Source organism: Gouania willdenowi, chromosome 24 (assembly GCF_900634775.1).
Source record: "Gouania willdenowi chromosome 24, fGouWil2.1, whole genome shotgun sequence".
Lineage (NCBI taxonomy): Eukaryota > Metazoa > Chordata > Actinopteri > Blenniiformes > Gobiesocidae > Gouania > Gouania willdenowi.
Genome location: NC_041066.1, coordinates 24,397,813 through 24,417,739, shown reverse-complemented (window position 1 = coordinate 24,417,739; position 19,927 = coordinate 24,397,813). Strand labels below are relative to the sequence as shown.

General features: G+C 36.7%; 1 protein-coding gene across 1 annotated transcript in view; it reads left to right on the top strand.

Annotated features, from left to right (window-relative positions):
• LOC114458095 (scavenger receptor class A member 5-like) overlaps positions 1 to 19,927 on the top strand; it is a 59,175-nt gene that overhangs the window by 32,919 nt on the left and 6,329 nt on the right. Inside the window, exons 8-10 of the mRNA XM_028440347.1 lie at positions 8,499 to 8,579; positions 9,640 to 9,747; positions 19,115 to 19,180. Coding sequence (XP_028296148.1) covers positions 8,499 to 8,579; positions 9,640 to 9,747; positions 19,115 to 19,180 — 255 coding nt within the window. The remainder of the gene's footprint in view (positions 1 to 8,498; positions 8,580 to 9,639; positions 9,748 to 19,114; positions 19,181 to 19,927) is intronic.

Sequence of the window (19,927 nt, the reverse complement as noted above, 5' to 3'; positions counted from 1 at the left end):
TTGGATTAGATCACGTGATCCAATCTTGGATTTGATCTGTTCAAGTAATTAATTATTTACATCAGTTGAATAAACTGTAAAATAGCTGTGGTACATTATGTACTTTGTAAATGAAAATCTTGGAAATCCCTAGACCTAGACTTAAATGGCCTTGACGTGAGACTTGGACTCGAGACTTTAATAACATGACTTGAGAAGCTGTGACTTGTTCCCACCTCTGAGTAGCTCTGTGTGTAGTTAGATCACGTTACAGCTACAGAAGTAACACTGTGTCACTTTATTGGCCATTATTTGTGGTAAAGGCTAACAGTATTTTGGCTATAGCCTAATATACTGTATCTATCAGTAACTAAAAACTAAGGACAACTACCAGCGAATACTAATGATCCAAAGTGAGTCCAGAACCATCCGTGCATGGTTAATCTTGGTGTTTGGTTTCTGGATCATGAGCTCAGTCCCACCTAACGTCTGCTTCACTTCAGTCCAACTCTGGCTCTTTGTCTTTTTGCCTTGAAGCTGCTGATGAGACTGTGCCATGCACGCTAATCAAATCCATGGAGCGTTTGTACTCCATGTGAACGTTCTGTAAGGTCAAAGCTCTCACAGTGACAGAACATAGAGAACATTTTCAGTTCAGCCCTGACAATGAGTCGCTGTGGGAATATGGAGCCATGTTCTTCCTCCAGTCCTCGTTGACCTGATTAGCAACGACTTCTGTGGCCGGTTACGATGAGAATAGGTGCGTGACGTAATGCTAAACCGAGCTGATTGATAGCATTGCTTCACATGCTTCACATGTGGGTGGGATGTCTGGAAACGATTGTGGGTTAAATTTAGACACGTTTTCTGATGCTGTAGCTTAAGCTCATACATTGTTTGTTGTTACTGTAGTCGAGAAAAGCCTTAATATCTAAATGTTTACCTTGTGCTCCTCCTCCTTGTTTCCCTTTATCTCCTCCATCAACCGTCCTCGTGATGAGTGATACAAAGGTTCTATTTTATGTCCTGTATTTGACCGCAACGTGCTAGCAATGGGGAAAACCCATATACCCAATATTAAGTTGTTGACTAAATGTGAACAGACATGTGGCTTTCTAACACTTTCTAAACCTCAATAACATCAATACGGGCATTGATGTTGTTGCTTAAAGTTGCCCTTCGCTGTGTTTGATCTGTAAATTCAATAAGACAACATTGGACTGTTGTTTTGGCCTCGTTGACGATGATGTCATGGTGTTTTCATACGCCTGGGGTATGAACTGATGCACCACAATCCAAATGAGGAAATCAACTGGTGCTGATTACTCCAGGCCTGTAAGCAAAGCACAACTTCATTTATGGAACCCTATTGATGCATTCACGTTCAATACAAAGGGCCTGATTGCGTACATAAAGACAGCATGTTGCAGCTGATCTACGAACAAAAATAAAAAAAAAATAACGTTGGCAGATGAATATGTAATCTGGATGGACAAAATATTGGAAAGGGAATTTGCAAACAAATCAATTTAATATAAGCATTTTAGTGCTGGGACTTTATCACGTTAATTGCGATTTATTGATTACAGAAAAAAAATAAAGCTTTTTTTTGGCACTTTTGGCAATTTTCTATTTTTCTATTCTAACTAAGCACTGAAATATAGAGCAGAAATACAAAGAGTAATTCTGTTATAATAAGAGATCAGTTGATCTGTGAATCATAAAAGGAAGAAAACCTGTTTAATACCTTTTTAGGTTGTCTAAAGTCATCGTTTGAGCTTCATTCTCCTTCAACACGCACATATTTCAAATTAGAGACATAAGACTTATCAAATATCGTTTGTTATGAGTAAAATAAAGTTTGTTTTAGTGGAAAATTGAGACGGATGGGAACAAAAACACAGTAAAAGCACTTATGCAATCATCCCCTATAAGGCTTTTGGTCTTTACAGGGATGATGAAGAGTTTGTTTTACTGCCGCTCATAAAATAAATACGTTCTCTAACCATATAGTGCATTTAGAAACCACAGCGCTAAGTGAACATACAGCACAGTTATTGAAATTTCTCAAATCTTTACCTCAACAGTGAATATACAAGACTCGACACATGAGAGGCACTGGGAGGAGGGTCGCCAGATGCCTTCAACAAAAAAACTATGTATTTTTTTACAATTTGAGCCAATTTTTGCTTATTTTTACCCTTTTTTGCAACTACATCAAATTTTCCATGTTTTAACCTGTTTTCCTCACTTTTTTTGCCATATTTTTGATAGTTTTTTTGTTTTTTGCTACATTACAAACATTTCTGACACTTTACCATCAAATTTCAATGCCTTTTCTGCACATTTTTTCAACTTTCAGGACATTTCCGGCACTTATGAACCTTTTCCATCACTTTTCCACCTAATGTCACATATGTTGACCATCATTGTCACTTTTAACCTTTTTCACCATATTTCATGCTTTTTTCCCCAATTTAACCACATTCACAATTTGTCATGCCCATTATTTGCCAGTTTAAACTAATTATTCCTACTTTTTGTTACACCTTGAATCATTTTTACCACTTTTTCTCTCCGTTTTTTGCCTACTCTAATTAGCAACTTTTAACCATTTTTGGTTTCCCCTTATAGATGGTCCTGTCTCCACATGACAGTTCTGTGTCCTTTATTTTGGGGGTCGTGGGCTGAAAAGGTTGAGAACCACAGCTTTAAAGCAGCAACATGAGAACAGTTTATTTGTGCACCTGTGCTGCAGCTCCCTCCCCTTTGTTCATTTCTTTTCTTTTCTGATATTTCCAAATCACATTAAGCGATTCTAAACTCGCTGCCTGGAAAACGTCATCACAAATCACCGATTAAATCGATTACGTCAACGTCATCTTCCCATCAGAGGTTCCAGCATCTTTAAATAAACTAGGCCTGGGGTCCAGGACGTTCTGCACATGAGGTGCAGCTGTGCTGGATTAGAGAGAAACATTAATAAATCAAAAGCTAAAACACAACATAAATATGGAGAATGGATTAGCTGCTTAGTTTCTGTTGCTCTAAACACAACAGTGTGATCAGGGCACACACACACACACACACACACACACACACGTTACTGCGTAACAGAGATGGGCAACTTGTGTTTTTTGTTGTTTTGTTATATTTTTTTGTCATTTTGTGTATTTTTTTTAGGTTTTTGGAGTAATTTTGTGTATTTCTCTGTCATTTTGTGTTTTCTTATTGTAGCTTTGGTCATTTTTAGTATTTTTGTAGTTTTCTTGTCTGTGTTCAGAGTCATTTAGTGTATTTATCTGCCTTTTTATGTGTTGTCGTTTTTGCATGATTATAGATCATTTTTTGTAAATGTGTTGTGTGTTTCTGTAGTGATCTTGTGCATTTTTGTATGATTTTTAAAGTCATTTTCAGTATTTTTTGTACTTTTATTGTGTGTGTTTGTAGTCATTTTGTGTATTTCTATGCCTTTTTCTCTTTTTGTTGTTATTTTTGTATGATTTTAGTCATTTTATGTATTTCTCAGTCATTTTATGTCTTCTTTTTGTTGTTTTGTATGTCTTTTGGATCATTTTGTGTATTTCTCTGTCATTTTATGTGTTTTTGTTGTTCTTTTTGTATTGTTTTTGAGTCATTTTTGGGATTTCTCTGTCATTTTCTGTATTTTTGTAGTCATCTTGTGTGTTTCTGGACTCATGCTGTGTATTTCTGTTGTTTTGTATATTTCTGCAAGTCATTTTGTGTATTTGTTTTGGGGGCTATTAAACAGAGGGTCTTAACCCATTGGTACCCACTTTGCTGAGCTTTCGACATTGGTCAAATGCAAAGGTGAAAATAAGGAAAAGAGCGTTTTCTTTTCTCTGGTAGAAACATCAGACGAACACTTAGTTCCACATGACTTGAAGACGTTGTGGATGAGAGGAGGAAAGAGGGTCCATTTCCCCTGATTTTATGGCGACGAGATGCAAACAAGCAGCACATGAAGGCAATCATGTGGTTAAAAACTACATTTACTGTAACTCTTATCAAGCTAGCAGCTGCATGGAACATTTTCTAAAAAAAAAAAAGAAAGAGGGAACGTAATTGAGCGTCTGTTTACCTCCAGGTAATTAAGGTTTTCTTCTGCACTGAAACGCTACTTAAAACCTATTCAATAGAGGTAATCACACAGCTAATTTAGAAGTGCAATGAAGGATTACTTTGGTCATGGATCAGTCTGACAAACACTCATTACTCCTGTGACAGGTACTTTATTATCACATGGAAACACCTGTCTCATTCCCTCGTGTTCATTTAGGTTTACACATGCATACATAAAAGAGGACACAGGGTTGGGTAATGTCATTTAAAAAGTAGGAACAATTAGTTTCAACTGGGAAATTGTGAATGTGATTAAATTGGCCAAAATAGGCATAAAATATGGTAAGAATAGGTTAAAAGTGACAATAATGGGTCAACATATGTGACATTAGGTGGAAATGGTTTATAAGTAGAAAGAATGTGCAGAAAAGTCATTGAAATGTGACGTAGAAGTGTCAGAAATGGGAGTAATGGAGAAAAAAGCCATTAAAAGGAGCAAAAATATGGCAAGAAAAAGTGATGATGAAAATAGGTTAAAATATGATGAGTTTGGTGTAAATGCAGAAAAACTGTTAAAAAAATGTGCTTGAATTGTTCAAAAAATATTCTTAGTTTCTTGAAGGTATCTAACGACCCCCTCCAAGTGTCTTGCGACCCCAACCCCAAGGTTGAGAACCCCTGGCGTAGGGAATGTGTGGAAACGGAGAAATACGTCAGACACAGTAACGCCACCGTCACCATGTTTATTGTCTTTGGTGACAATAACTAGACTATTACTGTGAAGACTATGAAAATGACATCAAAACATGTTCATATTTTTGTCGACTAATAAAAACCAAACTATAATTTCGTCACATGGGACGATGAAGGTCTTTTGTTTTTGTGGTAACGGAGTGGAGTGGACACCAGCGTTCCGCTAGTTACTGATAAAACCTAACTAATTACACAGCCAGTTCATTCACAAAGTAACTCAGTTATTATTTTGATTACTTACACCAAAAAGTAATGAGTTACTGGAAAAAGTAACTTTTAAGTTTAGAAAAAAAAAAAACTCTTTATTTCAATATGTTTTTTAAAGCTATAGGGAGCCAAAGAGCCAAAGAGCCACATGTGGCTCCTGAGCCACAGGTTGCAGTAAACCCCTGAGCTACTGTAGCTAATCTGTTGTGTTCCTGTTTAAATACTAAACTGTGCTTTTTAAATCTGGTGTTAAAGCTTAAGTTTAACATTTTGTTTACAAACACGACTTGTTATGAGCTCAACATTAAACAGAGAGAGTCAGCGGACACTGAGTGTAGACATAGTTCATATGTTGTTGTCACATGTTGAATGGTAACGGTGTTTGCTATGACTGCTGAGTCATCATCTGTGATGATGTGCGTCACACGGGACTCACTTCAGTTTGTCTGGGGGGGTGGTGCTACTGCTGTTGCTAACGTGTTCAGCTTTTAAGTAAACTCCATGTGGTCTTTGATCCTCTCGCTATCAGTTATAAGCAACAGGTCTGCTGAATCTGCTGAGTAGCAGCACTGACGTCATGATCAACAACCGATGGTGGGCGGGGGGCACCGAAATGTTCCTTCTTATTCGGTCTGGTTACTACCGTTTACGTCAGAACCGCGTTTCGGTACCCAATCGTCGTAGCAACAGGTTACATATTTTTAATAACATACTGTTTGTTGATCTGTCCCTGGATAACAGTCACAGTTAAAATGGCTTCAAAAGGACCAGTGATCACAGCCATCTCACACTGAGCTACAACTCAACGGTTCCTGTTCTAACGCCTAAAGTACTTCATTGCCTTTTTAAAAATGTATATTAAAAAGCTGTTTCCATGGATACGGTTGACGGTAACGGAGTGAAAAGGAAAAGTGCTGAAAATTGTAAATCCAACCTGCATTAAGGAAAAAAACTAGCAGAACTAGAAAGTTGTTTTTAAATCAAATTAGACAATACACACTTCATGTTTCAGTGGGTAAACATTTTCCTGAGTTTCCCAGTTTAGCTAACATAAGATACACCTTCATTAAGGAAATCAAAGTTTGTTACTGTGCTAAAAAAGAGCACGTCATACACATATTTAAACAAATCACAACGAGGAGAATCCACACTTTTGCGCGTGTCAAACACTTTGGGTTCAAAAAGCAGATCCACATCTGCATCAGAAACACTTGAATGAAACCCAGGAAGGTTCTGAACTGGAGCTGCGTTCACTGGCCGTGTTGTGGTCTCTGTTCTAAACATGTGGTTCCCATTGTGGAGAGCCCCTCCGTCCATCCCGCTCCCTTTCAACAACTATTTATTTTTTTTTCCCACTCGCTCTCTCTAGAGTAATCCAAGCACAACAAACGTTTGGACTGCGTTCATAGACCGAGGAGTTGGAAGACCCACTTTTAGTGTGTGTGTGTGTGTGTGTGTGTGTGTGTGTGTGTGGTGTGTGTGTGTGTGTGCGTGTGGTTTCCTCCTGTTCTCTAAAATCGTGCACTTTAACTGAACTTCTTGTGATTTTGTTGTTTTGTATGATTTAGTTTAAAGTCATGTTTAGTATTTTTTTTAAAGATTTCTGCTGTTTTTTTTTGGATCATTTTGTGTAATTATCTCCCTTTTTGTGTTTTGTCTGATTTTACAGTCATTTTACGTAGTTCCTGTAATTTTATGTCATTTTCAGAATTTTTGTAGTTTTTGTGTGTGTTTTTGGAGTCATTTTGTTTAATTCTGTTGTTTGGTTTGTTTTTAGAATCATATTGTGTATATCTCTGTCATTTTAATTATTTTTGTTGTCGTTTTTGTATTATTTTAAAGTCATTTTTGGTATTTTTGTTGTTGTCTTGTGTGTTATTGGAGTCATTTTGTGTATTTTTGTTGTTTTGAATATTTTTGCAAGTCTTTTGTGTATTTCTTTGTCATTTTGTGACTTCTTGTTGTCTTTTGTATGTTTTTGAAGTCATTTTTGTATTTGTGTAGTTGTCTTGTGTGTTTCTGAAATCATCTTGTGTATCATACACAGTTACTGAATTAAACTTGTGCGTTCATGTCACAAAATGCCAATTTGTCCAGGGTGTGCCCAGTTTAGTAATCTGAGTAAACTGGGAACGTCTCCAGCACCTTTGCAACCCTGAACATGATGAATAAGTGTAGGGAATGGCTGGTGGACGGAGTTGGAAATGATCGGAGTATCATGAGTAAAAGAAGGTCACATGTTTTCACTTCAAACAGTAATTGGTTCAGTCTGTGCATCTGTCGTAATAGGAGGTCCAACAAGCAGTGAAAAAAAAGAAAAGCAAAGAAAAACTTGCATTAATGTCTTTTTTTTCCTCAAAGTTGGTTTGGAAAGTTGGCCTCCAGGTTAAACTAATACATAAATCAACACAAACACCATGATTTTTAAGATCTGTTCCATTTCTAACGTCCAAATTATTTCATCCAACTTCGCTGAAGGCGCGACAGTAAGACGCCGCTCGCAAAAAAACTAGTGCAGCACTGATATGCTTTTATCAACACAAATTATATCTCCAGAAAGTTCATTTTGTCTTCTTTTTGTAATCATTTTTATATAATTTTAGACTGTACATAATATATATGAATTAATTTGTTGTTCTTTTAAAAATACGAGTTATTTTTTTGTCGCTCGAGTCATGTGACCGTTTTCTTCCTTTAAAGGCTACGTTATTGAGAGTTTTCTGCTGCTTTGGTTCTAACATATTACTGTGTTAGTTTCACGTCACAGATATTGGTTCTACCTCAGGTGTGTAGTATAAGTTATCAGTGAAATGATCCCAGACTTTAACACTTTAGGTTGGTTTTTCTTTTGCAGCCATCGGCCTGATTTTATCATGACTTTACACCATTAAACGACGCGTCGATGCAAATTTTTGTCGTCAACAACGTTATCAATTATGTTACATATAATTTTTACATTACTGTATATGTTACACACATTGTGGTTGGTGCGAATCTCGAGACGGTCTATGCTGTATATAACTTTTTCAACCCATTTCAACCTTTTTTCACCTTTTTACTGATGTTAAGCTATTGCTAGGTCATTGCTTAGCTAATACTAGGTTGATGCAATGTTAGGTTAATGCTAGGCTAATGTGAATACTAGCTAATGCCAATGTTAATACTATACTAATGCTAATGCTAATGATTCTTCCCCACCCGGCAAGAATATCAAACTCGGCCTATGGTTTATTTTATTCACAACTTTTTTCAGGAAATTTACTTTGATCTCCTCCACATCAAAGCGATCCACAGAAGACTCTGAGGAAGACTGACAGCTTAAACATGTCAGGAGATTGAAGTAAACTTCCTGATTTCCTAATTTGTTGTTTCTTAGGTGACGGATAACGACCGACAGACGAAAAAAACTGAACAACAGTTTCTATCAATGGAAGATGAAGCCGACTGACTCTGATTCTTCACCTTTCTCTACGCAGGACCTCCAGGGCCAAAAGGAGAGAAGGGCGACACTGGGCAACTGGGTGCTCCTGGGATTCCTGGTTTGACTGGTTTGAGAGGTGAGACTAAACTAAAATGTGTCCAGTGTTTCCACATACATCCACTGAAAAGTCACCTGAAAAACACCCAGTTATCATCACTGTACAAAGATAACAGCTGTGAAAAAAAAAGTTAAATCGAAATGTTAAATCTCAATGTCATGAATATTTGACTAATTTGCAAATTCACCGGAACTACCAAAATATATGCTCATTCTGGTGGATTTCCATATTAGCTAAATGTTTAGTTTTACCTATGAATTTGGATTTAACATTTAGATTTATATTTAATATTTAGATTTAACATTTAGATTTAGATTCAACATTTATATTTATATTTAATATTTAGCATTTAAATTTAAATCTAACATTTACATTTAACATTGACATTATATTTTTACAAGACAAAATTTCACAAATTTCACAAATATTGCTGTAAAAAAATACTTTGATAACTTCAATATGAAACTAAAAACACAGGAAAACCACCAAACCTGGCAACTATGTTAAGGTTTTATTTTATTCAGACAACTTTTTTCAGGAAATTTGCTTTTAACTCCTGACGTGTTTCGACTGTCAACTGCCACTCTTCCTCAGAGGCATCTGCAAATTGCTTTGACGTAAACTTCAACAGGGATGAGGGAACATTTACACCTGGGACTCTCTTCTTCAGAGACCATGGTCAGCCTAACAGAACTGTCAAGTTGGCCACGTCCAGAAATGGACACATCAAAGCAATCACCAGAAGCCTCTGAGGAAGACTGCCAGTTGACTGTTGAAATATGTCTGATACCAAAGTAAATTTCCTGAAAAAAGTTGTCTGAATAAAATAAAACCTTAACATATTATTCAAAAAGAAGATGACATGAACTTGCTGGAATTAAACCTGGCAACACAATGTTTGGTTTTTAATGCAGCTTCGGTTTATTTCTGATTATTAAACATGGTGCACGTTCATTCACAAGTGTAAAATGTTCTTTACTCTTCAACATTTGATGTCGTTATTTGTTGGCTTACATAACACACTTTGTTGTTCATGATGTTGTTGTTGTTGTGGTCTCTGATGGTTGTTGTGTTTCAGGTTTCACTGGTGAAAAGGGCCTCCAAGGCACTCGTGGAATTAAAGGTTCTATCGGCGCTGACGGCGTTCAGGGAGAAAAAGGAGACATCGGACCTGCCGGGCCTAAAGGTAACTGATAAACACATATATGGGAAAAATATATATAGCTGGGAAAAAAATAACAACACTGAGAATCCACCAAGAAAAGAGAGGATGTTTGAGAGAGCAGAGGCAAGAGAATCACATTGGCCAGTACTTCTTACGAAGCAACCAATCAAATTAGTCGATTGAAGCACAGCGATGGGAACATAAACACGGTCCGCAGAGCATCAGCACACATGTCACTTCCTAGGGAGAAAAAGACCAGACACAGTGTGTGAGGTGGCCTAAAGCTGCAGATAGGAGAGAGTGGGAAACAGTTAGGCTTGATCGCCCTGTAGCTGACCACCTTTGATGAGGGTGTCTAGTGTGAAAAAGGCTGAAACACCCCCTGGAACACTAGTGATGATGCGTTCCAAATGTACATCCTTAACATATCTGAGACACAGCTCCCAGGTCACTCTCATATGGTAAACCTCATGTTGACTACCATCTTTTGGCACAAAGGATGATTTAACGTCACGTCTTGTGTTTAATGAGTCTTTATATTCCTGGGTTGAAGCCCCGACGTGGACCCTCAGGTTATCACACTGGGGAGTTTGCATGTTCTTCCTGTGTTTTAGGTTGATTAGAGTCTGTAGTTTTCCTGTAGTGGATGTGAATGGAAGTGTGAGTGATTATTTTTTTCCGTTAGCGATGCGATGGACTGGCGTTCTGTCCCGAGGTGTACCCCCGCCTGAGTCTTTCATAATGCTAGTTGTAATTTACTTTAAATGTTACAAACAACGGCCCAAATAGCAACATTTAGTGTTAAAAATGATACTTTTTGTGGGTTGGTTGTTAAACAAGCTTCCCTCACAGTGTCCTTGTAAGATCATGTTTTGCAGCTCAAAGGAAACATTTGAAATAGTTTGGAGCCTGTGCATAGAGTGGGTTTAAACTGTATGAGGACTTGGTAACATCGAGTTCTTGTAAATTATGAGTTCAAGTTCCTGAAATCAGAAAGAAATGTGATCTGAGGGCTGGCTTGTAACGCTGGCTCTAACGCTGAAATCTCTCCTGGCCTCCTGAGTACGTGCGTGTGTGTGTGTGTGTGTGTGCATTTCTCCTGAAACTCCAGTTTCCTCCCTCGGTCCAAAAGCATGTTCACTATGTCAGGTATGAGGGCACCGGTGGCCTCGGGGTTAGAACCAAGCCTGTGCATAAAAACTCTTGGATCTGAAAACGTAGGAGAACTGAGACGTGTTAGTGAAAGTGCCAGGATGTTGGTTCTGTGAGTTCCTTTGAGCAAAGCCTTTAAACCAGGGGTGTCAAAGTCATTTTAGTTCAGGGGCCAGTTTGAGTTTAAATGTCCAGTATTATACTAGTTTTCACCCATCTCCATTTGTTCTAAGAACCACAACTACATACTGTAGCATTTTAGGTTAACTTGCCTGTTTTCTGGAGTTTTAGCCCTTTGAAAAGTCACTTTCAGCACGCTCCTAAAACAGGCTGTTTTTTTCATGCATATGCATAAGTGGGTGTAAACACACACGCTACTTCAGGTGTTGCTTTGTTGTTTGTGTTTATCACAGCAGCAGTAAATCATTAACAGTCTTCTTTCTCCACTACTGACCACAGGAATCGTTCATTTAAGACGATAGTCCATTATTTTGTCCAATCGCTGCGTCGCATTGGGTCACAAACACATCAGATCATCCCATAAAGGTGATATAACGGCTACTAAAAATGGAACTGATTGTGAGCGCTCTTTAGTTTATCAATAAACTGGATTATCTATAAACTGAGCGTAAAGATATTTACTGTAATATCAACCTGATGTCGCTATGTTTGTTTTACCTGTGAGGTAGTTTGAGAGGGAGGAGCTCATGTTCTTATAGGGTAGGAGGAGCCAGGATTGTCAGGAGGAGGAGTCTCCACCTTATGACATCATAAGGGGGCAAAAATCCAACTGTCCCATTTGGAGCTGAAAATCTAAATGTTAAATCAAAATCTAAATGTTAAATCAAAATCTAAATGTTAAATCAAAATCTAAATGTTAAATCTAAATGTTAAATATTAAATCTAAATGTTAAATATACAGGTGCTGGTCATAAAATTAGAATATCATGAAAAAGTTGATTTATTTCAGTAATTCCATTCAAAAAGTGAAACTTGTATATTATATTCATTCATTTCACAGACACTGGTTTATTTCTTTTAATGTTGATAATTATAACTGACAACTAATGAAAATCCCCAATTCAGTTTCTCAGAAAATTAGAATATTACTTAAGACCGATACAAAAAAGATTTATAGAAATGTTGTCCAACTGAAAAGTATGAAGATGTACTCAATACTTAGTTGGTTTTGTCTGAATTACTGTAGCAATGGGCGTGGCATGGAGTGGATCAGTCTGTGGTACTGATCAGGTGTTATGTTCTGATAGTGACCTTCAGCTCTTCTGCATTGTTGGGTCTGGTGTCTCACATCTTCTTCTTCACAATACCCCATAGATGTTCTATGGGGTGAAGGTCAGGCCAGTTTGCTGACCAATCAAGAACAGGATACCATGGTCCTTAAACCAGGTACTGGTAGCTTTAGCACTCGTGTGCATGTGTTAGGTCTGTTGGAAAATGAAATGTGCATCTCCATAAAGTTGGTCAGCAGCAGGAAGCATGAAGTGCTCTAAAACCTTTCTGGTAGACGTCTGCGTTGACCTAGGACCTAAGGAACAACAGGGACCAACACCAGCACATGACATGGCACCCCAAACCACACTGGACTGTGGAAACTTTTACACTCCACCTCAAGCAATGTGGATTCTGTTCACTCCTCTTTCCTCCAGACTCTGGGACCTTGATCTCCAAAGAACATGCTAAATGTCCTGATCAGAGAACATCACTTTGGACCACTCAGCAGCAGTCCAGTCCTTTTTGTCTTTAGCCCAGACGAGACGCTTCTGATGCTGTCCTCTAGCTCAGCGTCTTGACACCAGGAATGTGAACATCTGAACCATGTCTTACACTACGTCTGTATCGTGGTGGTTCTTGAAGCTCTGACTCCATCTACAGTCACTCTTTGTGAATCTCCTCCACATTTTTAAATGGGTTTTGTTTCACAATCCAACAGGTGTCGTCAATATTGAAGCCTCTCCACAATATTCAAATTTCTGATTTACCCCAATTTGGGGTTTTCATTAGTTGTCAGTTATAATCATCAACATTAAAAGAAATAACACATGAAATATGTCAGTCTGTGAAAATTAATGTATACATTATGGAAGTTTCACTTTTTGAATGGAATTATTGAAATAAATCAACCTTTTCATGATGTTTAATTTTATGACCAGCACCTGTAATGTAAATATTAAATCTAAATGTTAAATCCAAATCTAAATAAATTAATATGTAGTTAATATGCAAATTCACCATTTAGATTTAGATTTAACATTTACGCTTACTTCTAATATTTAGATTGAACATGTAGATTTAGATTTAATATTTAGGATTTAACATGTTATATGTAAATGTACTGTATAAATTTAACATTTAGATATAAGATTTAACATTTAGATTTAACATTGACATTATATTTTGACGAGAAAAAAAGAATCACAATGTTCACAAATATTGCTGTAATCTGGTCAAAAGTAGCATTAAAAAAATTCCCTACGTTTTGTAAACGTGGTTTGTTTGCTACATGCTGTTTATTGTTAGCATGTGCCACTTTACAATCGACGTCCCGTATTGGAGAGCTGTTTTTATATCATCTATTTCTCATCTTAACTCCATCACGCAGTCACTTTTTGTTCCAAGTACATGCTCAGAATAGCCACCATTTAACTCAAAAGACATTAAGATCTACATGTATGAGAGCTTTTATTGGAGGAATGTCCCACGTTCACATAATGAGTGTTTAATGTGCTTCGCTGCAGCTGTGCGTCTCATTATGTGAAGACTTTCAGGGCTTTCCATTACACACCATCAATGTGTTTTCTTTGACATCTACTGTTTTGATTTGAGAGTGTTTCAGAGCAACTTTTAGACATGAACATTACATCACAGTCCACCATCAATCCACCCCCCCACCATCGCCATCGCCAACACAAACAAACCCAAGTACAGCTCCACTGAAGGAGCCGTCACCGTGGCCGACACGATAAGGCACCGAGTCACAGGGCATCGTTGTGTGTGTGTGTGTGTGTGTGTGTGTGTGTGTGTGTGTGTGTGTGTGTGTGTGTGTGTGTGTGTGTGTGTGTGTGTGTGTGTTGTGTGTGTGTGTGTGTGGGTGTGTGTGTGTGTGTGTGTGTGTGTGTGTTGTGTGTGTGTGTGTGTGTGTGTGTGTTTGCGCATGTGCGTGTGCCACACAGCCAATCAGAGCCATTTTGGCTGACGTGTGCAGCAGCGTGGCGTCCCAGAGCAGCTTTATAACCTTGGACTGGTGTGTTAGTCTCTGGGAATGAACAGTTAGGGGTCAACACTCTGGATCACACTCCACTTCGGCTTCGCTGCAGGTTTGATGAAGATGGATGTGTTAGTCGTTGATGGGCGGGGCCAGCTGTTTTTTCTTGCTTACGGCGTCCAAAGAACACTTGAGTTGCAGCAGAGATCAGCTCTGTGCTGCGTTTCATCTGGAACCGAACGTTGTGTGTTTGAATCCGAGCCATGGCCTGATATTATGAGCATGTAAACGTGATCACACTCAGAAACATGGACGTGAGGCTGTTAAGTGTTCATTATGTTTAAAAGAAGGTGTGGGTGTGTGCATGCTTTCAAATAAATACATAAATATACAGTTAATTCACTGCCAGTGCATGAAAAACCCCAAGGAACATCATTTTATGTGGATGCCAGATGTGAAAGCAACAAATTACATGTACGTTACTCTTTTACTGCTTTTATGGGTACTTGTACTTTTTTGAGTATTTCTAAATCAGTCATGTATTGTACTTCTGTACATTTTAAAACAAGTCATTTGTTACAATTTTTTGTTTTAAAATGATCAATGGACGTTGTGAAACTACAAATAAATGAAATAACCAGACAACAGTTGAATGCATCACATCATGGCTGACAAATCAGATTAAATGTAATGCACGGTGCCAGAACAGCATTGAATGCTGGGTATTTTCTCAGAGCATCACTCTGCCATGGATGCATAGGAGGGTTAGGGTTAGGGTTAGATAAAAATAAACACTTTAAACCCCATATTTTTAATGCTTTCATTTGTTAATTTTCATGTACCCCCATTTGAGAAACAGTGGCATAGGCGACGTTCTACAACAGCAGATCCTTGGACTCATCTTTCTGACTTATTTGCATATTTACCGACACCTTTCCACATAGAAAAAGTGAAATTATCAATGCAATGTATTAGTAGTGCCACAAACCAGATTTTTTACATTTTGATTTGAATTAATTGGTGTAATTTTATTTTTAAAATGAAGGAGAGATGGTGAAAACCAGGATCTCTGCAGATGTTTGGCTGATTCCAACCGTGTGTTTCTGTGGGTTTAACAAACCAGTGAAGGATCTCAGAGAAGCTTAAATAAACAGCAGCAGGAAGTTCAGCGAAACTTTCTATAAATGGGTGATTTTAGGTGAAAGTGGTGGATTCTTTGGTTGTTATGTCAGACTATAATGTGCTGCTATATGTGCATTTCTTACCATAGATGATTAACTAACTTTAGCTCCGCCTCCACCCTTTTTAACCCCAGAAAAGAAGAATGTGAGTCTTAAAGGGATCCTCCACTGTTTTAACAAAAGTGGCCTTAAATCTTTGAAATGTACTTATTAGAAAATATGTTTAATAAAACACATGTTTTTGCACCATATTTGTTTTATTACATTTTAAAAATAGGACTACTTTACAGTTTTAGAGCCTGTGTTCCTCCATCTTTAAATCATGTGATTGATGATGTCACACGGCCCCACTGCCTGTAAACATCCCATTGTTTTCTATTGGAGTGAAACATTCAGCCTGATTTATAGATTATTTAGTAGAATTTAGATCATTTAGCATATTTTTTTGTGCTGCTGTTGCTTTAAAAAATCAGGAAAAGTTAAAAATGTCGATGTAAATCTCTTGTTTACATAAAGAGAATAAAAACAGTTGTGACCCGAAAAAATGTGTGACCGTAGGGGGGGACAATTCCACCTCTGTGATTTCATAGGAGACAATGAAGCAGAGAAGAAGAGCTCTCCTGGAGTTAGCGACTGTTGAAGGACTACCACGCAAAAGAACTTCTATTCTCAGGGATTATGTGTCTTCAACTGTCCGTGATTTGCTCACTAACTTCAATCACCAGAGCGTGTCAACACACTGTTTAAGGGAGAGTAAAGTTCCCTTAGGAGAGCTGTTCTTCCTTGCTTCATTGTCTACTACCATAAGAATGTTTCACTCCAATAGAAAAACTGGGATGTTTACAGGCAGTGGGGCCCTGTGACATCATCAATCATGTGATTTCAAGATGGTGGAACACAGACTTTAAAACTGTAAAGTAATCCCATTTTAAAAAGTTATTAAAACAAATATGGTTAAATAATGTATTTTGTTAGACATAGATCTACTAATAAGAATATTTCAAAGATTTTAAGCCACATTTGTTAAAACAATAGGAACTCTTTAAAGCTGCCTAATGACTTTATTAAGCTTAAAAACACATTTAAACCTTTATTTTCTACAGAATATCACAAAAACAGAACCACACACACATTAAAGGTGGGACTGAGATTATCGTCCGTGGTCAGACGTGTGAAAAAGGAGTGAAATTAAATAAAGGTGGAGGAACACCAACTCACAGCCTCATGGCAAAAACAGACGTGTGGTTTTTTTTAAAGCTCACGGCCAAGAATAAGCCACAAATGACTCCTGCTTCATCATTACTTAGAGTTTGGAATACACTTTATTTTGAAATGTCAATAAAACCAGCCCTACATGTATCCTAGCTGCTAATCTGATGTAGGTGTTCAATTAAAAACTGATTTAGCCATTTTTTAGTTGGATTAAATTGTCCGTTATGATCCACTGTGTGTGTGTGTGTGTGTGTGCCTGTGTGTGCGCGTGTGTGCGTGCGTGTGCGCGCGGTAACACTCAGGATATGAAGGTGTTGGCCTTTCATTTTTTTATATTTGTGCCCCATGTCACGGCACAATTACAGGGTTCACAGCTTTAAAGGGATTTTCCCAGAAATAGACAAAGGAGAGGAAGTGGGTGTGAGGTAAAGTCAGGGTTTAAAACTGAGGTTTAGGCTATTTTCAACATTGTGTGTCTGTTATTTTTCATTTCTCACACACTATTTTAAACTTAATGTCTGTGTGTTATATATTATATGGTTGTGGGTTCTAAACTTTATTTCTCTTACTTTTCAATCCAATAACCTCTTTGTCCGACTATTTTGCTCAGAAGTTCGGTGTAAAAACAACTATAGATCATAATTATGGAATGGATGAATGATAACACACATTTTAAAGAACCTCATTTTGTAAATAATTGGAATGAACAGTATGTAGTGGCTCCTGAATAGATTTATTTCTATAGTTTCTTTCATTTATGATCATTTCTCTCTGATCACACTAACACTGACCTTATTTTCAGTTCATGTTCTAAAGAAAAATCTTTTTTTTATCATTTTGTTCGTTTTTTGTGTCATTTTGTGTATTTTGTTGTTGTCTGTGTTTTTATTCTTCTTTATATTTTGTGTGTTGGTAGTATTGGAATTATTCTCTCTCAGTGTGTGTGTATAAGTTGTTGTTTGTTGTTTCTCTGTTATTTTTGTGTAATTTGTAGTGATTTCCTGTATTTGTCACTCTTTTGTTTTTAATGTCATTTTGTGTATTTTGTTGTTGTTTGTCTGTTCTTTTTATTATTCAGCCTATTTTCTGTCATTTTGTGTGTTTTTGTTGTCGTTTTGTGAGTTGCTGGTAATATTTATTATAATCATCATTTTTCACTAAATACAAACATTATAAAACCTCATGTTTTCAATGCTTTTATTTGTTAATTTTACTCTCTCTCTCATGTACCCCCTGTAGTGCCATCACATACCCCTAGGGGTACACGTACCCTCATTTGAAAAACGCTGGTGTATAGGATCCAGTTATTAGCAAAAGTGACTTTAGTGTTTGTGACGATGACATCATTGGTTTTACTTTAGTTTTACTTATTTCATGTATTGAATAAAAACCTCTGCTGATTCCTCCACAGGAAACGTTCACACTGTTTGACTTAAAATGATGTATTTTAGTGATATTTTTGATGATCATTAATTGGTACTGAAAATACAATAAAATTCATTTAGATTCAATTATTGCTTTATATTCCAAAAACAATCTCTTTCTTCAAACAATACATGTTAAATTTTCATTTATATTTTAGATTTCAGTTAAAAATTAAACATTTCAGTTCCTCAAAATCAGAAATTTCTCTCTATACTTTGTGTTTTCAGGCTTTAGGGCAGAAGTGGGTAACTTCTATCTCAGCGGGGTCAGAACAAATGATCTTAGCATTAACACAGGAAACAATAAAGAGGTTTTATAGTCATTTTGTGTGTTTTTCTGCAGTTCTTTTGTGTATTTTTCCTTTAAAATGTATAATTTTTGGAATCATATTGTGTATTTATGTTGTCATTTTGCATTTTTTGGAGTAAGTTTTGTGTATTTCTGTTGTTGTCTTGCTTGTTTGTTAGTGTTGTGGGTTTGCAAAGTCTTTTTTTGTGTTTTCTTGTCTTTTTGTATGCTTTTGTTAGTATTTCTGTAATTTTGTATATTCTATCAGTTATTTTTGTGCATTTCCGATATCCTTTTGTGTATTTTTCCTCTAAAATGTATGTTTTTTTGAAGTCATGTTATGCATTTTTGTTGTCGTTTTGCTTGTTTTCTTCGTACTGTGGGTTTTCAGAGTAATTTTTTTGTGTTTTTGTTGTTATTTTCTGTAATTTTGTGTATTTTTTTGGGTCATTTTGTGTATTTTTGTTGTCGTTTTGTATTTTTTGGAGTCATTTTGTTGTGTATTACTGTTATTGTTGTTTTGTTAGTTTTTGCAATAGTTTTGTGTGTTTTGGAGTATTCTGTGTTTTTCTTGTCATTTACTGTGTTTTCCTGCAGTCTTGTAATTCGTTGTATTATTTTAATGTATTCTTATTTTTTTTTACTTTGGGGGCCGCATTGTGGCATTTTATTTTGAAAATTGTCTGTTTTCCCTGAACATCGCTCCTTTACTTAATCAGACCAATTTATATTTGTAACATAATTTGACGCTTTTTTTTTTTAATTCTATATTTTAATCCAGAATAAGTCAAATCAGTGGTGTTGTTTATTTTATAGAAAAAGTTTTACCACATCCAGGGTTTACTCTTTATAGAGCTAAGGGATAGACGATGTATTTAAATGTATTATTATCCTCTTTGTCTTAAAGGGTCCCGTGGAGAGCGAGGGTTCAAAGGGGAGAAAGGTGAGAGAGGAGACGAGAGAGAGAAAACAGGTGAGTGCTGACACACATCAGTCTCAGTACGTCTTTTTATTTGTAATAAAGTAATCAACCAACAAAAAGGGCAAATGATGTAAGAATAAAGCTTTGGTGCCACAGACGTAAAAGATTTATTCAGATGTTGAGCAGTTTATGAGTAAATGGAGGGTAAATGTGTATTTTATACTCTACATAATAAAATAATAAATAATCAAATAGTACAGTTTAGGATGTCAGAAGACTAGTAGTTAGAATAGTTCTAAAGTTAAAAGAAGTCCCTTAAATCATAGGTGTCAAACCCAAGGCCCGGGGGTCAAACGCGGCCCTTTAGGGCATCAAATTTGGCCCACATACATTCAATGAAAATCCACAATATTTTCCAGGGCTCACAGTTTTCCCACGCTTTCATCACATGATGGCAGTCATTTACATTTTGATCTTTTCCAAAATACTGCAGTTTTATTAAAATTATTTCACACATTTTTCCAAAATTGAATAAAAATTGGTCACAAATTTGAGAACATTTAAATTGTGGATATTTCTTCTGTAACTTCCATTACTTTACATATATTTATGAGGCAAAATAACGTTATAATTGCTTGTTTTCTCGCCCTGCTGAAACTTGTGATCCACTTTGAGATCAAACTGAGTATTGGGCCCTGTGAACTAAAATTACGTTGACACCCCTGTATTAAATAGAGCTAAGTTGATACTTTTTTAGCCATTTTAATTGGATTGTGGACATTTATTTTGGCAAAAAAA